General features: G+C 60.0%; 1 protein-coding gene across 5 annotated transcripts in view; it reads left to right on the forward strand.

Moving 5' to 3' along the window:
- The first annotated feature begins 326 nt into the window (after window positions 1-326).
- Window positions 327-20,421, forward strand: part of SMOC2 (SPARC related modular calcium binding 2) — a 168,671-nt gene continuing 148,576 nt past the window's right edge. For 3 of the 5 annotated variants that reach the window (XM_086708324.1, XM_086708325.1, XM_086708329.1), the window contains exon 1: window positions 327-530. In XM_086708324.1, coding sequence (XP_086564450.1) covers window positions 447-530 — 84 coding nt within the window. In that variant the 5' untranslated portion in view covers window positions 327-446. The remainder of the gene's footprint in view (window positions 531-20,421) is intronic. The other 2 variants (XM_086708327.1, XM_086708328.1) reach the window with 1 other exon arrangement.

The following is a 20,421-nucleotide window of genomic DNA, read 5'->3' on the forward strand; positions in this document are numbered from 1 at the left end:
CACGTGTGTACGCGCGCATGTGTGCACGCGTGTGCATGTGTGTGCACGTGTGTGCATGTGCGTGCACGCATGTGCGCGCGCAGGGAAGCCGGCACGCTCGCGGCACTGACTGGCGGCGCAGCCCCGGGGGCCCGTCTCCACCTCCCGCTCCCGCAGACCCGCGCCCGGGGCGGCCCCCGGCCCGAGCGCGCAGCCGAGCGGAGCCGAGCGGGGCGCGGCGGCGGCGGCGGCGGCGGCGGCGGCGGCGCGGGGGTGGGGCTGGAGGAGGGAGGGAGGGAGGGAGGGACGGAGCGAGCGAGCGGGAGGAGGATCCGGGAAGTTCGGGAGTTATTTGACAGCCGCCGGCGGAGCCGCACGGGACGCGGAGGGCCGCCGGGTGCGGAGGGCGGCGGGTGGAGTCGGGCGCCCGCAGCGCGGGGACAGGACCGCGTGCCGCGCGCGTCACCATGCTGCTCCCGCAGCTCTGCTGGCTGCCCCTGCTCGCCGGGCTGCTCCCGCCCGCGCCCGCGCAGAAGTTCTCGGCGCTCACGGTGAGTCGTCCCGCGGGGACGCGGCCCCCCGCCTCCCCTTCCCGCGCGAGCGCCCGGGGCGCGGGAAGCAGGTGACCCCCGGGAGCGTGGCGCCGCCTCCCGCCGGCGGGGTGCGAGCAGGTGGGGCCCGGGCCGGTGCCCGGGCGGCGGCGTGGGGCTTCTGGGCTCTTCCCGCCGCGTGGGGGGGTGCCCTCGGGGTCCCGCGCTTCCGGCTGGCGGGTGGGCAGGGCCCCGCGCGGACCCCGGATTGCCCCTAGGGCCGCCCCCCAACCCCCCACCGGCATTCGGCGGGTCGCGCACTCGCCGGCCCCGGAGCGCGCTCGGCCTCGCGCCCCTCCATCACCGGGGCTCCTCTGCGGGGAGTGGGGTGGGGGGGGGGGCGAGCTGCTGTCCTGGGCCCAACTCCTGAGCCCCCCGTGCTTCGCCCGCCGGCCGCAGAGACCCTCCCTGAGGGAGACTAGGAGGAGGCACGTGACGTTAAAAAGAAACCCTATTTTCGCCCGTCTCCGCGGGCGCAAGTCGCGTCCCGCGGCCCCTCCTTCCGGGCCCTCTCCGGGTCCGGGTGCTGCGCGCAGGCAGGCGCGCTCCCGAGCGCGTGGGTCACCGCGGTTGACCGCCGTGTGTTTTTCTTTCTTAGCCGAGACTTCTCTGCAGCAGTCTTGGCCGGCGGCGCGCGGGGCCGAGCCCGGAGCTATGTGCGGGGCCCGAGCCAAGCCACCGGCCGCCGGCCCAGGCCGGGTGTCTGCAGCCCCCAGCTCGGGCGGACCTCGTGGGCTCCGCAGTGTTTGCAAACCCGTAATTAATGCAATCTGCAGAAACGAAAACATTCCACTTAAATGTGTTTTTGAACAAGTGCTTGAGAAAACACGAAGGTGGAGAGAACACCTCTGGTGGAGAGATGCCTTTTAAGTGGCGGGACTTGTCCTCAAGGCGTTTATTGTATCGAAAATACCGGAGGTTTGAAAGGAGCTGTGCGCCGGTTCTGCTTTTCAGCAAAAATTTGAAGCAGTCCTATGAGCCTTTTTTCCCCCCTCAGAGTAGTGTGAGGGGGAAAAGACGTTACTGAGTTAGTTCACTGTTCATACCTAAAATTCTTCTGGAACCGTCCTTGGGTCCCTGCCTTGTGTCTTGCAAATGACTTGTAGATTAGAAACTGCTCCCTGGAAGCTGTAAGGAGGTTTTCGCAGGCTCAGCCTTCCTGCAGAACGTTTATCTCCGGGAGAGGCCATCAGACACTGTTTCCTGTGCTTACCCCGGTGTCTACCTCCGTGGCCCGAACTCGCTTAGGGCACAAGCTCCTCACAGCAGACTCCTCCCCGCCGGCCCCCCCCCCCAGTAGCTCGCTGAAGGCCACAGAGAAACAGACCGGTTCTCAAAAGAAGACACTGGCATTTCCTTCTAGAGCTGTGGCCGCGGCTTACCTACCCTTGCCACGATTTTCTGAGAGTGTAAAGGGTGGGGTCCCATGTGCCCGCTCCCCGGGGGGCACCGTGGTCCGTTGGTACCTCCTGGGAAGAGCAGAAGAGGGCGGTTAGCTGTTGGAACCGTTGACATCCCTGTAAGTTCTCTTCTCTCCCTGCCGCCCTTCTGTGTGACATTTACTTCGGGTTTTCTGGCGGCGGGGAAAAGCTGCCTGGGGACTCCAGGGCGGGCGATGGCCCTTGACTGCACTCTCCTCCCAGGAGACCTTCTGCCTGAAAGCTACGTGTGCAAACACAGTGCCCTGGCGGAAGAAGATTTTAAAGCCCTCAAATATTTTGGCATATTCCTCCCCATCCCGCCCCACCATCTGAGAATTCAAGAGGTTGGCCGAAGGGTCACGGGGAAGTGTTGGGAGCCCTGGATCTGGTGTAGGGACCATCTCTTTTCACACCACTGCCTAGTATTCGGGGAGCTTTTGGTTCCTCTGCAAGATTTACGTCTGATCTTCACTAAATCCGGGAGACCGTCCGGGAGCCCGGGAGTGGCATCTTCTGGATGGGTGGCGACCCTAGACACGTTACTGAGGTTTCTTAATCCCCAGGTTGCTTATCGGTGTCGTGTGGACAAAGTGCTGTCTGATTAGCTTGTCGTGAGGATTAAAGATAAGGCTTTTCGTATGCGGGGGATCTCTTCTCCCATTCACCTTGCTTTGGATGGCGCCCGTGCCTTTGGTCCACAGGAGGTAGTTTGAGAGACCTTAACTATCGGCTGTGGTGCTGTGTCCTTCGGGTGTGAGGGCACTGGCCTTTCGTGGTTTTCCCGCCCGTCACTGGGTGGTTAGGACGCACCGCTTTGTTCCTGGCAGCTACCCGCGTTCAGTTGAGGTAAATTGTGCAGGGCTGGACAATGTACTGTCTCTCCCACCTTCTCTTCTCACCTAGAGACGGGGATACTCCCCCACCTCTGTGGGTCAGAAGCCCGTCGCACTTGGCTTCCCAGGACCGTGCACCTGCCTGCCTTCCTCCCGACACCGCCTGGTCTGTGTCTGGGCGCCGTGCGGTCAGAGTGTCCCTGGGTTCGATCACCTCCACTGCTCTGTGTCCAAGGCTAAGGGAATCTGCTTTGCTTGACCATTATCTCTTTTTTTTTTTTCCTTCAAAGTTGTTCTTTAGAAATGGCACCATAAAGCCCTTTCTGATGGCTTTTATGATCTCCTGGTCCTCAGTGAGACTTTCCAGTATTATTGCCGATCAGCAGGTGGTGTTAAGTGATTAATCTGCCCTAATTGGGGCCACTTGTCTGCCTTCCTTTAAAAGGTGGGTGAGGGCGCCTGGGTGGTGCAGTCGGTTGAGCGTCCGACTTCAGCCAGGTCACGGTCTCGCGGTCCGTGAGTTCAAGCCCCGCGTCGGGCTCTGGGCTGACGGCTCGGAGCCTGGAGCCTGTTTCCGATTCTGTGTCTCCCTCTCTCTCTGCCCCTCCCCCGTTCATGCTCTGTCTCTCTCTGTCCCCAAAATAAATAATCGTTGAAAAAAAAAATTAAAAAGGCCACTAAAAAAAAAAATAAATAAAAAAATAAAAGGTGGGTGCATCCTAAGGCCAGACTGTGTCCCTTTCTCGTGGGAATGGTTGACTTGTCTCGGGCTATTTCTGTGAAGGGCTGAGACTGTGGCACAGCGTGGGCATGTGCAATCCGTCTTCTTTCACTTTGTCACAAGTGTCGTCGTGTGGGTTTGGACAGACGGACGGCCAGCCCGTCCCTGCCGGTTTCCTTCGGGGCGGCGAGGAGGTGCGTTACGCGACCCCCTTCCCACGGAATTTGAGCTGGGCCAGCGGGCTCGCTGTGGAGCAGAGCAAGTGCCCACGCTTAGGGGGCTGGCGTCTTGCCACGTCTTGTTGCCAGCGGGTGCCATCTCCTGGGCCCTGTCCGGAGGCACTGGTGGTGGCACCGAGCGCCTCTGTGCACCACCCACCCCGTCAAGGGCATCTTGTGGGTGCTCCTCCTGTGTGCCCTCAACAACCTGCCCACGAAGGTTCTGCTGCGCCCACGCTGGAGAGTCAGGGAAGCTGCCCCTGCCACTAAGCTGATCCAGCTGTTTCCAGATTCAACCCGGAATTATGTTCCTTCCCTTGGGGGACGGGCTTTCCCTGCTCTAATTTCAGTGACACCTTCAGGGACTTTATAAGTCCGCACTCTTTTCCCTCCCACGTTCCCCCTGGGGAAGGGGGAGGGGACGTGCTCCGGACTCATTGGTCTGGGGGACGTGGAAGGACAGGGTCGAGATGGCTGTTTTGTGCCCCACGTGTATTTCTTTGCTTTGAAAGAGAAGAGGGGGGAAAGGAATGACAGTGTCTGCTCATATATACATTTTAAAAAGTGTCGTCATTAGCACGTCCCCGAGAGGGTCTGACAGCAGCGTTTCTGAGCCATGGCGGCGGGGGTGTGTGCGTGGGATGTGCATCGTCCCAGCATGAGACGTGCCCAACAGGCAGGGATTCTGCGTGTTTTCTCCCACTGCACATGCTCTGAGTGCACGGTGCTCCGGGAAGGCCGGGTTTCATTCATCGGCAGAGCGGCCACGGAGGCGGCGAGGGAGGAGCGAAGTCACCACGAGCGACAGTCTCCAACCTAGAAGCCCCAACATCAAGACCATAAATAAACACATAAGCAGCCTCAGGCCCTACGAGGATCGGGTGGGTAGATGGGCATCGATGTAACAATGACTCAGAACAGCTTTCCAGGCAATTCTATATCAAAAGAAGCCTTCCCGGCCCCCTAGGATGTTAGGACAGAGGCTGTTATTAAGATGGGCAGAACAGTGGGACAGAGCGAGGTAACACCTCTATTTCTGAATGACAATTGCACTTTTCTCCACATACCAGACAAAGGCTGAGGATGATGAATCTCCGGTGGGATTTGGCATTAGGGAAGAAAAATTACGACTTAGAATTAGAAAGTTAGAATTGTCCCCTCTCTGTGTCCCCGCTTGATGGGGTTGGTGACGGGGTAGGATCCCGCTATTAACATCCGTACGTGCTTGGGGTCTGAAGAATGCTCGATACGTTAAGTGTTTAACCAAAGCCCACAAGAGGAAAGAATTCAGAGAATAAAATCCTAAGTTCACATGGGCTGAGAAGAAATTATTCTCAAAGTATTACTAACAGACATTTTTGTGTGGTTTCGCAGTCCCAGGCTGAAAATCAAAGAGCAAAGATTCCTAATAAAACACAAAAACTTGGAGCCAAGTAAGACGTTAACACATTTATATCGTCAGAATTAAAAAAAAAAAAAAAAAAAGAAATAATAAATGGAAACTTGTGGACTATCTGGCTAAATTTAACGAGAACTTTTGACAGGAGGGCAGTCTTAGAGTGACGACTAAAACCACGATTCTGCCCAAACTTCGCCGCGTATGACATACTGTGGCAGGTGACGGACAGGGCTGGCGCAGAGGAGGTGAAGTGCCCCTACGGTGAGCGCTTCCTTCCTCCGGGAGGAGCCTTCCCTCATCTACTCGCTTTTCCCTGGTGGTCTTTCTCGTCCTCCTTCTGCCCGAATCACGGCGGGCCTTCTCGGCGTCTGTCACCAGGACACCCGCCATCCGTTCGGCCGTGGCTGCGGTAGCTGGCCCTGAAATCCAGAAGAACCTTCTGATTGCTGTCCCCCACAGTCCCTCCTTGCCGGCGCTGGTGCGTCCCCTCCTCCCGGCTCTGCCCCGGTGGTCAGCTTGCTGGGGGGGGCGGCCCGGCTGCCATCCTGTCCCCCCGCATCATGTTACGACCCGTCCGTTAGCAAGCCCCACGCCTTTGGGGGGGGGGTGGTAAGCCAGCGCTTAAGGGTTGAGGTTGCTGGCACGGTCTCTCCCGATAATAATGAAGTTTCAGAAAGCATGAAGAGTTTGAGGTCAACACAATAACGTGTGGCGTGTTTGATCACCGCTTGAGAACACTTCAGTGCGGCCTGGGCCGTCAGCCCCGCTGCCTTCTGGATGTTCACAAACTTGTTGGATTCTGGTCACTTCTTAGAGAGTAAGTTCGTCGGCTTGTTGGTGAAACGGTGCCCAGCCCAGCCCACAACGGACAGACGGGATGATGGACGTGTCCCGGGCCAGGCCGAGGACATTCTGTCCCGTGGGCAAGGGTTGGCACTCGGGAGGCCATGCTGAGGCCTCGCCGTGAGGGAGGTCGTCTCAGGCCCTGTCCCGTGAGGACTGCGTTGGGGAGCCCTCGCGGCGGGGTCCCCACCTCCCTCAGGATGGCAGGGGAGGGCACAGGGCACCTGGAGCCTCGGGGAGACTTTCTGGCCGTCCCATCTGCCCCCACGGCGAGGGTCCTCTGACCAGCGAGCAGATCTGCCTCTTTGCAAGGGTGCCACACTTTTGTGTCTGGGCGGGAGGTGGCCGAGAAGTGTTCGCACGCGCTCCGAGGCAGGACGGACGGTGCGTCGCTGAGCGGGCCGACTGATGATTTTAATTTCTGAGGGAACCTGGTGTTCGTGAAGGACCCGAGTTGCCTCTGGGCTTTGGCAGGCGCCCTTCCCCAAGACTTTCCAGCCGCCTGGGAGCTCCGGGCGCTGGGGTCCGGCGGCCCCCCTGTGGCCCAGAACCTGACCCCAGCGCAGGGGCTTTCTCACTGTCCTCCCCTTCTTCGCTCGTCGAAGGACTGGACGTTGACGTGCCCTGTCTCCACGCAGCTGGTCTGTTTCTGGTTGACTCTGCACAGGGCAGCTTCCCTCTGCGACCCTGCCCTAAGGATTCCTAGAGCCCTGAGAAACATTACGGGTGAACACAACTGTCACAGAGCCACCCTCACGGCTCCCCGGCCGCAGGGACCCTTCCTTGCATTCCAAATCAAAGTGACATCAAGGCTTCATAACATGCAGTCGCCCCGTGGAGGAGAGCCAGTCACGCTGAACTACGAAAGGGAAATGACAAGATAATAAATTCCACAAACGCTGGTAATTTTGAAGACGATGCTCCAGATTCGAAGGAAGGTTTTAGAGCAGAATTTAGCGCATTGTTTGTTCTCAGCTGTGTACTGATTCATTCCACATGGGGTTGGGGAGTGTGTGACCGAGATTTTAAATATATGTAATGTAAAATTAATGGAAAAAATAGATCTTTGGGAGAGAGAAGCGAGTGTCCCGCCAGTCTGTGGCGGGCAGGCTTGAGGCCGCCTCGCGCATGGGAGCGTGGGGGTTCCTGGCGGGTTGGGGGTCGGTGATGCTGACGGTGTGTCACCTGTGTGGGGCACAGGTGTCCCTGACACGCTTTGGTGATGTGCAGTCCCCTTCGGCGCAGTGAAAAATGACGTTGTGCTTTCCCATCAGACTTTCTTCCCCAGAGATCAGGCACGTTAGGTGCGTTATTAAACTGTAGCGTCTTCACTGGAAACGGAGCCGAAACGGGCCCGCGGGCCCGCCGTCCAGTGTGGGCTCTGCACGGGGCTCGGCTCCCCTCGCCTCTGCCCTGCCCACAGGCCAGGTGTGGGAGGAAGGGGGAGGGGACGGGGAGGCCCCCGTCTCCCGTGGAACTGGCCGAGTGCCGGGGTGTCACGGCCCAGAGTCCCTCATCTTTGGGAAACAGACACATGCAAAGTTTTACACGTTGAAAAGAGAGAACAGAAACGTCTTGTGTCCTGCTCCAATGGCGTCCACTACGGAATACGATTTGTCATCAGCAGGATTCCCCCTGGAAGGGCTTTGGTTTTAACATGGGCTGAGAATCACGCAGTCTTTAACAATTCGTCTGGGGGCGCCTGGGCGGCTCAGTCGGTTGGGCGTCCGACTTCAGCTCAGGTCGCGATCTCGCGGTCCGTGGGTTCGAGCCCCGCGTCGGGCTCTGTGCTGACGGCTCGGGGCCTGGAGCCTGCTTCAGATTCTGTGTCTCCCTCTCTCTCTCTCTGCCCCTCCCCTGCCCGTGCTCTGTCTCCCTCTGTCTCAAAAATAGATAAAAACATTAAAAAAATTAAAATTCATCTGTATCCAAATCCACAAGAATTTACGTCATCGGTTTGCATGGGCCATTCGTGGAGGTGGTTAGAGAAGATCACTGGGTCTTCTGGAGGCCAGACCCCTTGCTTCTCAGGCCTGGGCTGTCTCTCCAGGGTTTAGAGAGCTCTGAAGACAAAGGAACTTGTCCACGTGCCCGGGGCGCCGGCTGAGCACTGCCCCGAGTCTGCTGTCGGCCCTTCTACGGGGATCCGCGGGCCTGAGGCTCCCGGCTTCCTTTCTGGACGGGCTCCATTCTGGGCTCTGGCTGACCCATATCCTTTTAGGAATATGGCCCTCAGTCTAGATGCAAGATCTCAAAAGCAGTCGGTCACTAAGCCGCCAAGCACGACCTTGTCTGAGGCAGTAGTGGGGTGCATCTGGGTTGTTGTAAGTGGTCTTTTCTGTGTTTTTCCCGTTACAACTAGATTTGCATCCTGATCCCATCATCTCAGATGGGGACTGTCCCCTCTGGCTTATGCAGATTTGTTGAGCACTCGCTCCTCTGTCTTCCGGTAAGAGGGTTGGCCTCCATGCACCCGAGGGACAGGCTAGGATTCAGTCCCGGGAGATGAGACACGGGCACACGTCCATTTGCCGCGTGGGTTCGCTGTGCCAAGGAAGAAGCCCCAGGAGCTCTGGGTATGTCTGTCCCCTCCTCCCCCCCCGCCCCCCGAGAATCAGTGCCTCAGAAATCAGCGAAGCCCTACATCAGACGCCCAAGTACACGTTCCTGTGAACCTTGCTCCAAAAAACCCCGATAACTGACAGTTTGTGAATAAGGTCATTCAACCAGCTACGGATACTCCTAATTGTTCTGCTTCTAGCTCCTTGCACACAGGATATCTCCCGGAGACGTGGACGTGGTCTTCTAAGCGTCAGGATGATTGTATCTGGTTCGTGGGACTGGGAGTTCCGTGTGATATAATAACTTGTTTTCACACTCTCTTTCTCTCTTCAAATAGACAGCCAGCTTCCTGTGCTCCTGCGATGTTATCTCGCGTGTCCTCATATTGGCCCTGCCAAGACGCTATATATATTTCGTGGGCGTGTATGTTTTAGATTTTTGTAAGCGCCTCAGGATAAGGAAAGTGAGTAACAGCTCTGACCTGAACATACACGTTTGCTAAGGTGTAGCTTTGCCGAATGTGCAGATATGTGTTCCTGATAATCAGGTCTTCATTCTTCGAAGATTGATCTTTTGGAGGGAGTGGTCGCAGACGGATCATTCTTTGCATTCAGAGCTGTAATCCAGGTGGCGTCCCGGAGCCCTTCCTAGGCACTCTGGCCACCTGGGCCACCTTGACACCCGGCTCAGAGAGCACAGGTGTGGTCGCTCCGCTGGGTTTTATGCTCAGGTGCTAACGTTCCGGCATCGGCCACAGGGGGGAGCCCGAGAGCAGCCGGGCTGCAGCTCCAGGAGGGGCTCCTGGGTGGGCTTTGGGGTTTGACCGCCAGCCGAGCCCCCGCCACCTTGACATGGAGAAGACCCCATGGGCCGCTGCCACTTAGTGTGAGTGCAGGCCCCACATTCAACTCCCCAGTTTTAAAGATTTGACTCAACCTGAGGAGATGCTAAATCAGGGAAGGGAGAAACAGGGACACTTTTAGCTGATGTTTCTGGAAGCTGTGTTTGGACGTCTGGGATCAGCCTGTTGAATTCGGGCTGTTGCTCAGCTGTGGGACAGGCACGCCGTGTTACTGGGGTAGAACAGTGGCTCTAAGCAGCCAGTTGGGGGCGGCCCCTGCTGCCCCCGGGACTCTGCGAGATGGGCTCACTCAGCGCGTCCGATTGTTATCGGAAGCAGTGGCTTCGCTTACTTTGTCCTAAATTGTTATTTGCTGTCCTCGCGCTCCAGGGACAGACGCTCTCAAACAGACTACTCTATGATGGATCTTCTCCGGAAAACGATCGTGCCCCTTCCCCAAGTCTGTGGGCTCTTTGCACACGCTCCTGTGGACCGCTCACCTGCACGGGCTTGGGGGCCGTTTACATTTCTTTGTGGCCCAAAATCGGAAGGACATTTAGAAAAGTCCTTGTTGGCCCCATTCTCATTCATTTCTCCGTCCCTCCCCTTCCTTCGTGTCCAGACCTCTTCTCTCTGCGCCTTCTGCCGTCGCTGGGTGGCCCGCAGACTGGGCTCTGGAGGCTGTCAGGAGGCCATGCCCACTGTTCTGGGGTTTTCCAGACCTCCCCAGCGCCCGGTGTTTATTCCCAGCTTCCTGGAGGCTGTCAGGGTCCCTGTGTGGTGCAGGGTAGCCCTGCGGGTTGCTGCTGGGATGGGGGGTCTGTCCCGGGCTCTGGGAGTCCTGGAGTGTGGCCTGGGCCGCGAGGGGCCCTGGCCTCTGGTCTGCGTCCCTCATAGGGCTGTGCACCCACGCCCCGGGCTCGAGCAGGCCCTGGACGCTCAGGTGGGGCAGCCTGTGTCCTACAGAATCCGGGCTGAGCAGCTCTGAATCCAGTGCCTCCCTGGGGGCGGGCACGTCCGGGCCGATGCTTCCGGGGTGCGATCGGACAGGAGGCGGGCCAGCAGCCTCCCAGAGCTCGGGTCCAGCCCCGGGTCAGTGCTCCCTGAGCACCCTTCCTTCCCCGGCGGCTTGGCACCTCAGCCCTTTCCCCCCATCCTTGTTCTTCTTACCTAAACCCCAAATTCAGCAAAACATGACAAAATAATTGGCAAAGCAGGGTTAGGGGTTCATCTCTCTCTCTCTCTCTCCCTCCCTCGGTCTCTTTCTTTATAGCTGTCTCTCTGTGTCTCTTATGCATTTCTATCTCTGTCTCTGCCCTTGGGTCTCTTGACGTCTGCAGTGTGCGTGGGGTCACTGCCCGCCAGCCTCACCCTTGCAGCGCCCCCCCCCCCACCCCGTCCTGGCCTCGGGCCTCCGCTGCCTCTTTGCATCAGCAGGGAGGCCCCACAGGGAGGATGGAGAGGCCCGTAGGTCGTCGGGCTCCCTGAGCTGAAATGTCTGAGAACACATGAACTAACGCAGAACTCGACTCGGCCAAATCCTAACCGGGTTTTGTTTTAAAACATCGCAACTTTTTAAATTAACTCTCTCTCCTTGACTTTCTGGGCTTCCCAGTTTCTTTGAGAGCTCAGGGTAGCCCTGCATGCGTCTGCGGCTGTGAGGTCCAGCTCCGGGGGCTCCCAGGGGCGAGCGCGGCAGGGCGGGTGGGGGAGCGGCCCCCAGCTGTGCCCGAGGTGCAGTGCGTGACCCACGTGCCTGCAGCCCAGCGCCCCGTGCACGTGGCGGGGGGCCTCTCGGCGCGCGTCCCTTGGAGCAGAGGATGCCCCGGGGGACGGGCCCGCGCAGTGTGTAAATAAAGTTGCGACACAGCGGTTCCGGCGTCGGACGTGCTTGAGGGCCGGGGGGCGCGTGACAGACGTGCAGCCTCCCCCGGGCGCCTGGTGCTGCTCCCAGGTCACCGTCCGGCCGCGGGGCGCTCCGTCGTCCCGCAGACGAGACAGTTGTGCGCCACGCAACCCGTGTCCGGCTGGAGGCGTGGCGGGGGGCAGGTGCCACGGGAGGGGGTCGCCGCTTTCAGAAATGTTGTGGGAGGGAGGCGGGGGTGGGGGCGGAAACTACGAAGACAGGCTCCTGGACACCGGAGAGGGTCTCATGAGCCACCCACCCCTGCCCCGGGCTGCAGGGGTCGGGGAGGGTGGGGAAGAGCAGGAAGCTCCCCGAGAGGGCAGGCTGGGCAGCTCCGGGAGGCTCCAGGGGTGTCAGCAGGGGTGCAGCTGTGGTGCTGGGGCGGGGGTCCCTGGTGCCGGCTCCTCAGCTGTCTCTCGGTTAGGGTTAGGGCGGGAGCTCTCCGCTGCCGGAGCCTGGACGGGCCACTGGGGGGGGGGGGGGGGAGTGTCCGCTTTGGTCTGATTCTCATGTAGGAGTTTTCTTGAAAATAGGCCAACATTGTAACAGTAACAATTTCCCGGTGCTGCCTTTCATCCCAAGAGTTGCTGTCTCTGTGCAGAGGCGGAAATGAGAGGAGGAGGAGGGGGGCAGGAGGAGGGAGGCAGGGGGAGGAGGGAGGCAGGAGGAGGAGGGGGGCAGGAGGACGAGGGGGGCAGGAGGAGGGGGGAGGCAGGAGGAGGGGGGAGGCAGGAGGAGGGGGGCAGGAGGAGGAGGGAGGCAGGAGGAGGAGGGAGGCAGGAGGAGGGGGGCAGGAGGAGGAGGGAGGCAGGAGGAGGAGGGAGGCAGGAGGAGGAGGGGGGCAGGAGGAGGGGGGCACGAGGAGGAGGGAGGCAGGAGGAGGAGGGGGCAGGAGGAGGAGGGAGGCAGGAGGAGGAGGGAGGCAGGAGGAGGGGGGGCAGCAGGAGGGGGGGCAGCAGGAGGGGGGGGCAGGAGGAGGAGGGGGGCAGGAGGAGGGGGGGGCAGGAGGAGGGGGGGGCAGGAGGAGGAGGGGGGCAGGAGGAGGGGGAGGCAGGAGGAGGGGGGGGCAGGAGGAGGGGGGGGCAGGAGGAGGAGGGGGGCAGGAGGAGGGGGAGGCAGGAGGAGGGGGGGGCAGGAGGAGGGGGGGGCAGGAGGAGGGGGGGCAGCAGGATGGGGGGGGCAGCAGGAGGGGGGGGGCAGGAGGAGGAGGGGGGCAGGAGGAGGGGGGGGGCAGGAGGAGGGGGGGCAGGAGGAGGAGGGGGGCAGGAGGAGGAGGGGGGCAGGAGGAGGAGGGGGGCAGGAGGAGGGGGGGGCAGGAGGGGGGGGGGCAGGAGGGGGGGGGGCAGGAGGGGGGGGCAGGAGGAGGAGGGGCAGGAGGGGGGGGGCGGCAGGAGGGGGGGTGCAGGAGGAGGGGGGGTGCAGGAGGAGGGGGGGTGCAGGAGGAGGAGGGGGGCAGGAGGAGGGGGGGGGCAGGAGGAGGGGGGCAGCAGGGCCGGCTCAGCCCTGCGAGCCCAGGTGTACCTGGAGGCTGCACTGGGTTCCCCGTCGGAGAGGCTGGCTTCTCTTTCATCGCCTCAACTTGGAAACGTTCATGCTCTCTCTCCTTCCCTCCCTAAAATTCACTTTCTGAAGCATATTTGAGACTGCTTCACTTTATGGAGGTTACCTAACAATCAGGTAGGACAGTGTGGACAGAAGGACGCAGATTTCATCATTGCTTCTGGGGCCTGACTCAACATCACTGGTGTCAGATGTCCCGGCCCAGCCGTTGGGTTGGTAGTTAAGCTGTGGAGACAGGAACCCCACAGTGAAGGAAGAGTGAAAAAACCCTAAGGCCATCCTGATGTCACCCAAATGGAGGGAGGACCCTGGGGAAGCAATTGCTCTAGACTCCCCAGTGCACATTCCGAGTGTGGTGCCTGGAGGGCACGTAGGGGTGCAGGGGCCGTGCAGGGTGGTGCCGGGGCACGTGGGGGATGTAGGGGCGCCAGGGTGGCGCAGGGGCACATGGGTAATGAGCTCGGGGTCCCTGCCAAGTGCCTGTAGGGGCCGCACGTGGCTTTCCAATTGTGAAGGGTGGCAGTGCCCTCTGGCCGGCCCCTGAGTGTGTGGATACCGGCGGAGGACCGGGGGACAGACGTTCATGCGGGCAGGTGGGCCTGGGCCTCCCGTGGCGGTGTCACGATGTGAGGGCTGGTTTGTGAGTGCTGCTAAGCCAGGGGCCATTTGAAAGCTTGTCGCACACGTCATTCTTGAATGACACACTTGTGAATGGTCACAGCTTGTGAGCAGGGAGATGGCTAGGTCTGTGGGCCCAGTGAGCCCTGGGCAGGGGTGGGGGTATGCATAGGGCTGGAGGGAGGCAGGTGGGTGGAGGGAGGTGGGGCTTGAGGAGGTGGGACGTGGGCGGAGGTGGGGCTTGAGGAGGTGGGACGTGGGCGGAGGTGGGGTGGGCGGGGTGTGGAGGGGGAGGGGCGTGGAGGGAGGCAGGGTGGGCGGGACATGGGCGGGGTGTGGGGGGAGGTGGGATGGGTGGGGCATGGGGGTGGGCGGGGCGTGTGAAAGGTAGGGGGTGGGTGGGGCGTGGAGGGAGGCAGGGTGGGCAGGACATGGGCGGGGTGTGGGAGGTGGGGTGTGGGGGAGGCGGGGTGGGTGGGGCGGGTGGGGCATGGGGGGTGGGCGGGGCGTGTGAAAGGTAGGGGGGGTGGGGCGTGGAGGGAGGCAGGGTGGGCAGGACATGGGCGGGGTGTGGGAGGTGGGGTGTGGGGGAGGCGGGGTGGGTGGGGGTGGGTGGGGCCTGGGGAGGTGGGATGGGCGGGGCATGGAGGAAGGCGGGGTGTGGGCGGGTTGTGGGAGGTGCAGTGGTGGTCGGGTGGGGAGAGGGGTGGAGGGCCCTGGCATGCGTGGGGCGTGAAGGGGATGGGACTCTGGGTGGTGGGCATTCCCAAGGGACGGTCCTTCCCTGGTGTTAACCTGCATCCCGTGGCCAGGTTTGGATGCACAACGAAGCCAAGCTGCGTGGAGGGTCCCTCCCACGCCCGCTCTCTTTCTGTGGATCGGGACCCCCGTGGCCCCCTAGTAGGGCTGCTCCTGGACACGTTTCTTGCTGCTACTGGGTGGTGACAGTGACTTTTGGGTGTGGGCTTCGTGTTTTGGCGATGGTGGAGACAAAGCGTCTACTCCGCAGGGTCGCAGTGTCCTTTACTTACGGGTTCTCTGCGCGGAGCTAGATTGACCAGTGCTCTCAGGACGGAGGCTGGGAGAGCAGGCTGGTTTTAGTTTCAGCAGGGTGCCGGGGGCTCTGGGGACAGGTACTGTTAGCAGGAGCGTCTTGATGCGCAGCACAGGACCAGGGACTACGAAGTGTCACCGGAGAGCAGAGGGAGGGAGCAGCGGGGAGTCCGGCGGACGGGGGAGGGAGGTGAGTGGCCCATGTGGGAGGAAAGTCTGTGAGCTCAGCCTTCCTCCTTCTGCCCCAGCCACGTGAGCTTAGGTGGGAGTCAGGCGGTAGGAGTTTGAAGGGTCTGACCGGGAACAGGTGCGCACGCATGAGTGCGAGGTGGCCGTTTTCTGGTCACGCTCAGGTTTTTCAGCGTGGCGGACGGTACACAGTGTGGAATGACTGGCGTCCTCAGTCTCCCGGAGACCCGTTGCGGGCGGCTGGACCCATCCTGCTCTGTCCTGTAACTTGGACAGACCTGCGGGTCTGGACTCTCACGTGAGGGCCCAGGTGGGGGACACTTGTAAACATGGAACAGAAACGTGTGTGACGCATTCCACCCTTTACAGAGTATAAACTGGGACGGTCGCCTGGGGGGCTCAGTCAGTTGAGCACCCGACGTCGGCTCCAGTCATGGTCTCTCGCTTTGTGGGTTCGAGCCGCGCGTCGGGCTCTGTGCTGACAGCTCGGAGCCTGGAGCCTCCTTGGGATTCGGTGACTCCTCCTCTCTCTGGCCCTCCCCCTCTCATGCTCTCTCTTTCTCTCTCAACAATAAATAAACATTACAAAAATTAAAACACAAAACAGAAACAAAGTATAGATCAGAGCAAAGCTCAGGGCAGCGCGTGGGTCCCGGTGTGGCCGCTGCCCCTCTCACCCGGGAGTGACTCCTCATTGGGGGAGGGCCAGGGGACTGACGGGCACAGTCACAGGGGGCCCCTGTGCAGGACTCACTGACGGCCCGTACCGACCCGTGGGTGGCTCCTGGTTGTAAAGTGACCGGGAGACGTCACGTGTAAATGCGCAGCACAGATTCTAACGTTACCTGTGTGGGTGTGATAGGGGCTCCCGGACCCTGCGTAGCCAGCGTCCTCTGTGAGCACTGCCAGGGTCACAGACCCGCCCGGCGCTGGCCACGCGCTGCTCCGGCTGTCGTCTGGGGGCCGGGGACCCCCGGCCTGTCTCCCGGGACGAGCGCACTGGAGATCAGTCTGGCCCAGGTGACGGGGGCAGTGGGCCCAGCAGAGGGAGAGCGCTGGTCTCTCCAGAAGCTTTTGTTCTCTCTCTCTTGCCTGCACTTCGGGAACTTCCTAACTGGTCTGATAGTGACATCCTGCTCCCGTTCTTCTTGGTCTCAGTGCTTTCACGGCCGCGTCGCCTCACGTGTGCCGTCGTCCTTCCCTGCTGGCCCTCGGGGTACGACACGTGGCCCACCCTGTTCACCCGCCGGAGAAATGGACACTGGGGCCCATCTCGAGACAGACTCTGGCGTGGGATTTAGCGCCACACGGGCCTCCCGGACTTGTTCTGGAGGGACCCCTGGGGACGAAATCCTACAGGAGGGCCCCTCGCTGGGCCCCTGTGGTCAGTGGGCGGGAGGACGCAGTCTGGTCACGAGGTGGGGGGGGGCGGGGCCGGCCGCGGAGTCTCAGTCTTTGGTGCTGCGGGATGGGAGGACGTCCCCCTCCGTCACCGTGCCTGTGATCGCTGTCCCTGTTGACACACGCTTCCTCCGCCGCGGTGGCTTAGCGTCCAGCTCTTTGAAGAGAGACCAGGCGTCTTGGGCTCGGCCGCAACCCTCCACGTGTCCACCCTGCGCTGGGCTATTTGCAGCGTGGCCTGCTATGCCCTTGCTGTGCTGAGCCCCACCTGCACACCTGCCGGGCGTCCTGCGTCGGGGTGCTTGCTTGCTCTGCCTCCCTCACTTGCCAGATCACCGGCTCTTCCTCCGGGAAGCCTTCCGGACCCTCAGGCTGGTCTGGGGCCAGCTCCACGAGGAGCTGCACAAAAGCCGGGGCGGCGAGTCAGGCATAGGCTTATTACTCTCACTTTGTAATGATTAAAAGCAAACTTATTAAGTACACCTTGGAAACCAGTGGACTAATTTTTTTTTTTAATTAAAAAAATTTTTTTTTTTAATGTTTATTTATTTTTGAGACAGAGAGACACAGAGCATGAACAGGGGAGGGGCAGAGAGAGAGGGAGACACAGAATCTGAAACGGGCTCCAGGCTCTGAGCTGTCAGCACAGAGCCCGACGCGGGGCTAGAACTCGCGGACCGCGAGATCGTGACCTGGCTGAAGTCGGACGCTTAACCGACTGCGCCACCCAGGCGCCCCTGTTTTGTTTTTTAATGTTTATTTTTGAAAGAGAGAGAGACAGACAGAGACACAGCATGAATGGGGGAGGGGCAGAGCGACAGAGGGGGAGACACAGAATTGGAAGCCGGCTCCAGGCTCTGAGCTGTCAGCACAGAGCCCGACGCGGGGCTAGAACTCGCGGACCGCGAGATCATGACCTGAGCCGAAGTGGGCCACTTAACCGACTGAGCCACCCAGGCGCCCCACCAGCGGACTAATTTAAAAGGAATTGCAGAGTGCCCCCTTGCTGGGACCGCTGTGCTAGAAACACCACTTACTGGGACGCTGACGCCCCCTCCCCACAAGCGGTGCCCCTAGGGGGCTGCTGACACTCCACTTTGTGGGGAGGAACTGGGGGCCCGGATGGATTAAGCGTCAGTGGCTGCGTCATCGGGGGGGGGGGGGGCGCTGTTGCCGTCTGGGGGCCCAGGCTGTCGTGGGGGGGGGACCGTCCAGAGTCCCCGTGGGGCTGCGGGCCAGACCTTTCTCCCCACGCCCCATGGTCTCATGTGCGAGTCACGTGAGTCCCCCAAGTGGAGGTGTTGGCCTCCGAAGGCTTCGCGGTGCCTGTGTCTCGGGCTGCCAGTGTGAGCTCTGCAGGTCCCTTCGGGAGGCACCTTCGGACGGGATGCGCATGGAGTGTAGGTGGGTGGAGGTTGCGTTGCCGGACTGATGTGTCAACAAGGTTTTCTCGGGGGCCCTGCCCTTGCCTCCGACTTAAGTGTTCACGCCCCCACGACCGTTAAGCACACGTTTAAGTGGCCAGAGGCCGCCTCCAAAGAAGAACGTACCCCAAGCCCGGCCCCGTGAGCAGCTCTTTACGGAGACAGGACGGGGTGTCCTTCCTAGGAGAGTAGAAGACGTTCTAGAAACGACATAACCACATAACAGACATTTTGAGAGATAACCCTGCCGACCCACACGGTGCCTCCGGACACGTCTGCTTGATTTTGCTGCGTCGTCTTCAAGACTTTCCCACCTGGTTTTGAAAAACTCTTTTGCGATGAGAGTGTTTAATCTCTTTATTCAGTAGCGTCGAGGCGTTGGGGAGGCGAGAGAGAGAGCGAGTCCTCTCACCGGCCTGGGAGTTAGAAGGGGTCGGGGGTCTGCTCACCCTCTTCGCTCCCTTGATGTTTAAGGTGAAATCTAAGGCTGATTTTTACCAAAAATGATTTCAGAACTCAAACCTCCACAGTGTAATCGCATCCATTATTGTGAAGGACTTATTTCGGTGGAAATGTGTTAATAGACAATAGAATCCATTTTTGACATTACAGGTGCAAAACAATATGAATGCCCCTGGGGCTTTTCTTCTCTTTAAATGCTTGTTACGTGAGGGGGAGGAACAATCTGGCCCCAGGAGAGCACAGGAAGGTCTGTGGTTGATCCTTGGCCTTGGCCGCAGACCCTGGGAGCCCTGACATATGTCTGTCTGTAGGATATCCGTGCTTACGTGGTAATTTGGTTGTAGAGGGAAAGTCTAAGCTCATCCCCTTGGTGCTGGGCACACTATGAACTTAAAAGGAATCACTTGGCAATCTTTTGGGGTGTTTTTTAGAGACAACCTAGAACGGTAATGTGCAGGGTAACCTTTTAGAGGTTCACCCCTTCTCTTACAGCATACTGAGTAAGGTTTACTCTTCTAGGGCCTTTTCATTTGACCATCGTGCTGGCTTTTCTTTTAATATTTACTGAGAAGCTGGGGTTGACTTGCAGTGTTTAAAGCCTTCGCGATGTTACCTGGTCTTCTCTCCTAGCATAGCTAACAAGGTAGGATCTGTGCAGACGTGTGGTTCTCGTGACCGAACCTGGCGTCTGGCACCCAGCGGGAAGTGAGGCGCACGCTGGGCGTCCCCAGTGCCCTTGACTCTCCGTGGGGCTCGTGCTGTCCTAAGTTTTTTCAGGACACTACCATCTAATGTGCGACATTCCAGGTCGGGGCTTCGATGCGGATAAATGGAGGCCCTTGGCGAGGAGATGGTGTGTCAGCTTTGCAGGAGCGTGAGCCTGGTTGCTCATTTCATAGGAATCCTTGATGGTGCCTCTTGTCTAGACCAGCCAAGAGGCCTGGGCTGTGCCCTTCCCCCGCCCGACCATCCCTCCCCCTCCCCGCTTAGCTTTCGAGGATTCTGGGTCAGCAGGTCCATTGCTTGAGCCCGCTTTGTGGGTAACTTTGGGTTCTCGTTCCGTCAAGTATAATGAAGGCTGTTCCCATATTCTGAAGTTCGTGCCAATCTTTGACAGATTGGGGAAAATTTGACACTTGCAATGGAGTCGTCGGTGCGCCTGGGTTAGAACTGCCCAGTGTCCGTGGATCAGGTGGTCCCTTCTGCGCTGGGGTGCCTCCTCCTTCTCCCAGCGCCCCTTCTGGGCGGCCTCTGCCCTGAGGATTTCGGGCCCCCTCTGAGCTCTCTGTTTGCTTGCAGAACCCCGAACTCTTGGTGTTGGACACGCATGAGGCTCTCATCTCATGCTTTCCCATACCTCTGCAGAGATGTTTAGGGAGGGGGAGTGGAAGGGGAGCTTAGAGGCCGTAGGGAGACAGGAGGCTCCAGAGATGGGGCGCATCGGCCTTGGAAATGACCTGACCTCAGGGGCTCCCAGTGTATGCTGTATGCCCGCTCCCCTGCCCGCCACCCTAAGTGCTATGTGACCTGGTGAGACTGAATGGTGGGGGCGTTCCTGGGAAGAGGGCTAAGTGGGTGACCAGGTAATGGGAGAAACTTTTCTCCCCACAGTTTTGAAGATTCAAATGACTTTTGGCCATGTTGGTCGTGATCTGTGAGACACTAAGCGGTGTGTTATTTGGAGGTCCCTACGTTTATCTGGGGACGCTGTTGGGGTCCGGCCCTGCCGGACAGTGGGGGTGGCTCTCGTGGGCTTGCTCTGCGTCACTGCATCACCAGGGACGTTACCGCCCCTCCCTCACCCATCCAGCTCTCAGGTGCTCTGTCTCTAAGACACCCTACCGACCCAAACTTGAAAAACAGGAAATCATAAGATGCTACCTTGCCCACCGACCTGGAAAATTATCGCTGTCCTAATGGTCATTCTCAGATGACCACAGGGGACGTCAGTGTGGGCCGGCGGGGCCCCGGGGCGTTGCCAAGGTCAGAGGGGCAGGTGCACCTGCAGGGAAGGGGTTTCTGTGGAGGGAGGCCGGCCGGAACGGACGGAGCTGGGGTCGGGTTCCGCATCACGACCCTGGGTCCACGCGGACGATAGCTGTGGCTGCTGGCCTCTCGGCGACTCCTTGCAGGATGACCTTCTGGCAACCCGTTCATCCAGCTGGAGGGGCGGCTTGTCCAGAGCTGTTTCTGGACGTGTTCTGTTCCCTGGGGAAGCGCTAGACAAGTCCTCCCACGAGGATTGTCCCAGTCGCCACCAGTCCCACGCGTGTTCAGTCCTTTTTGCCATTGTTTTCTTCCCACACCCGCGCACCCGAGGTTCAGAGGTCCGCGTTACGTCCCGTTGATGATGACGTTCCCACAAACCGCGGATGGGCAGACCTGGAGATATCACGTGCCA

Source organism: Puma concolor, chromosome B2 (genome assembly GCF_028749965.1).
Source record: "Puma concolor isolate L17-30 chromosome B2, mPumCon1.1.hap2, whole genome shotgun sequence".
Classification (NCBI taxonomy): domain Eukaryota; kingdom Metazoa; phylum Chordata; class Mammalia; order Carnivora; family Felidae; genus Puma; species Puma concolor.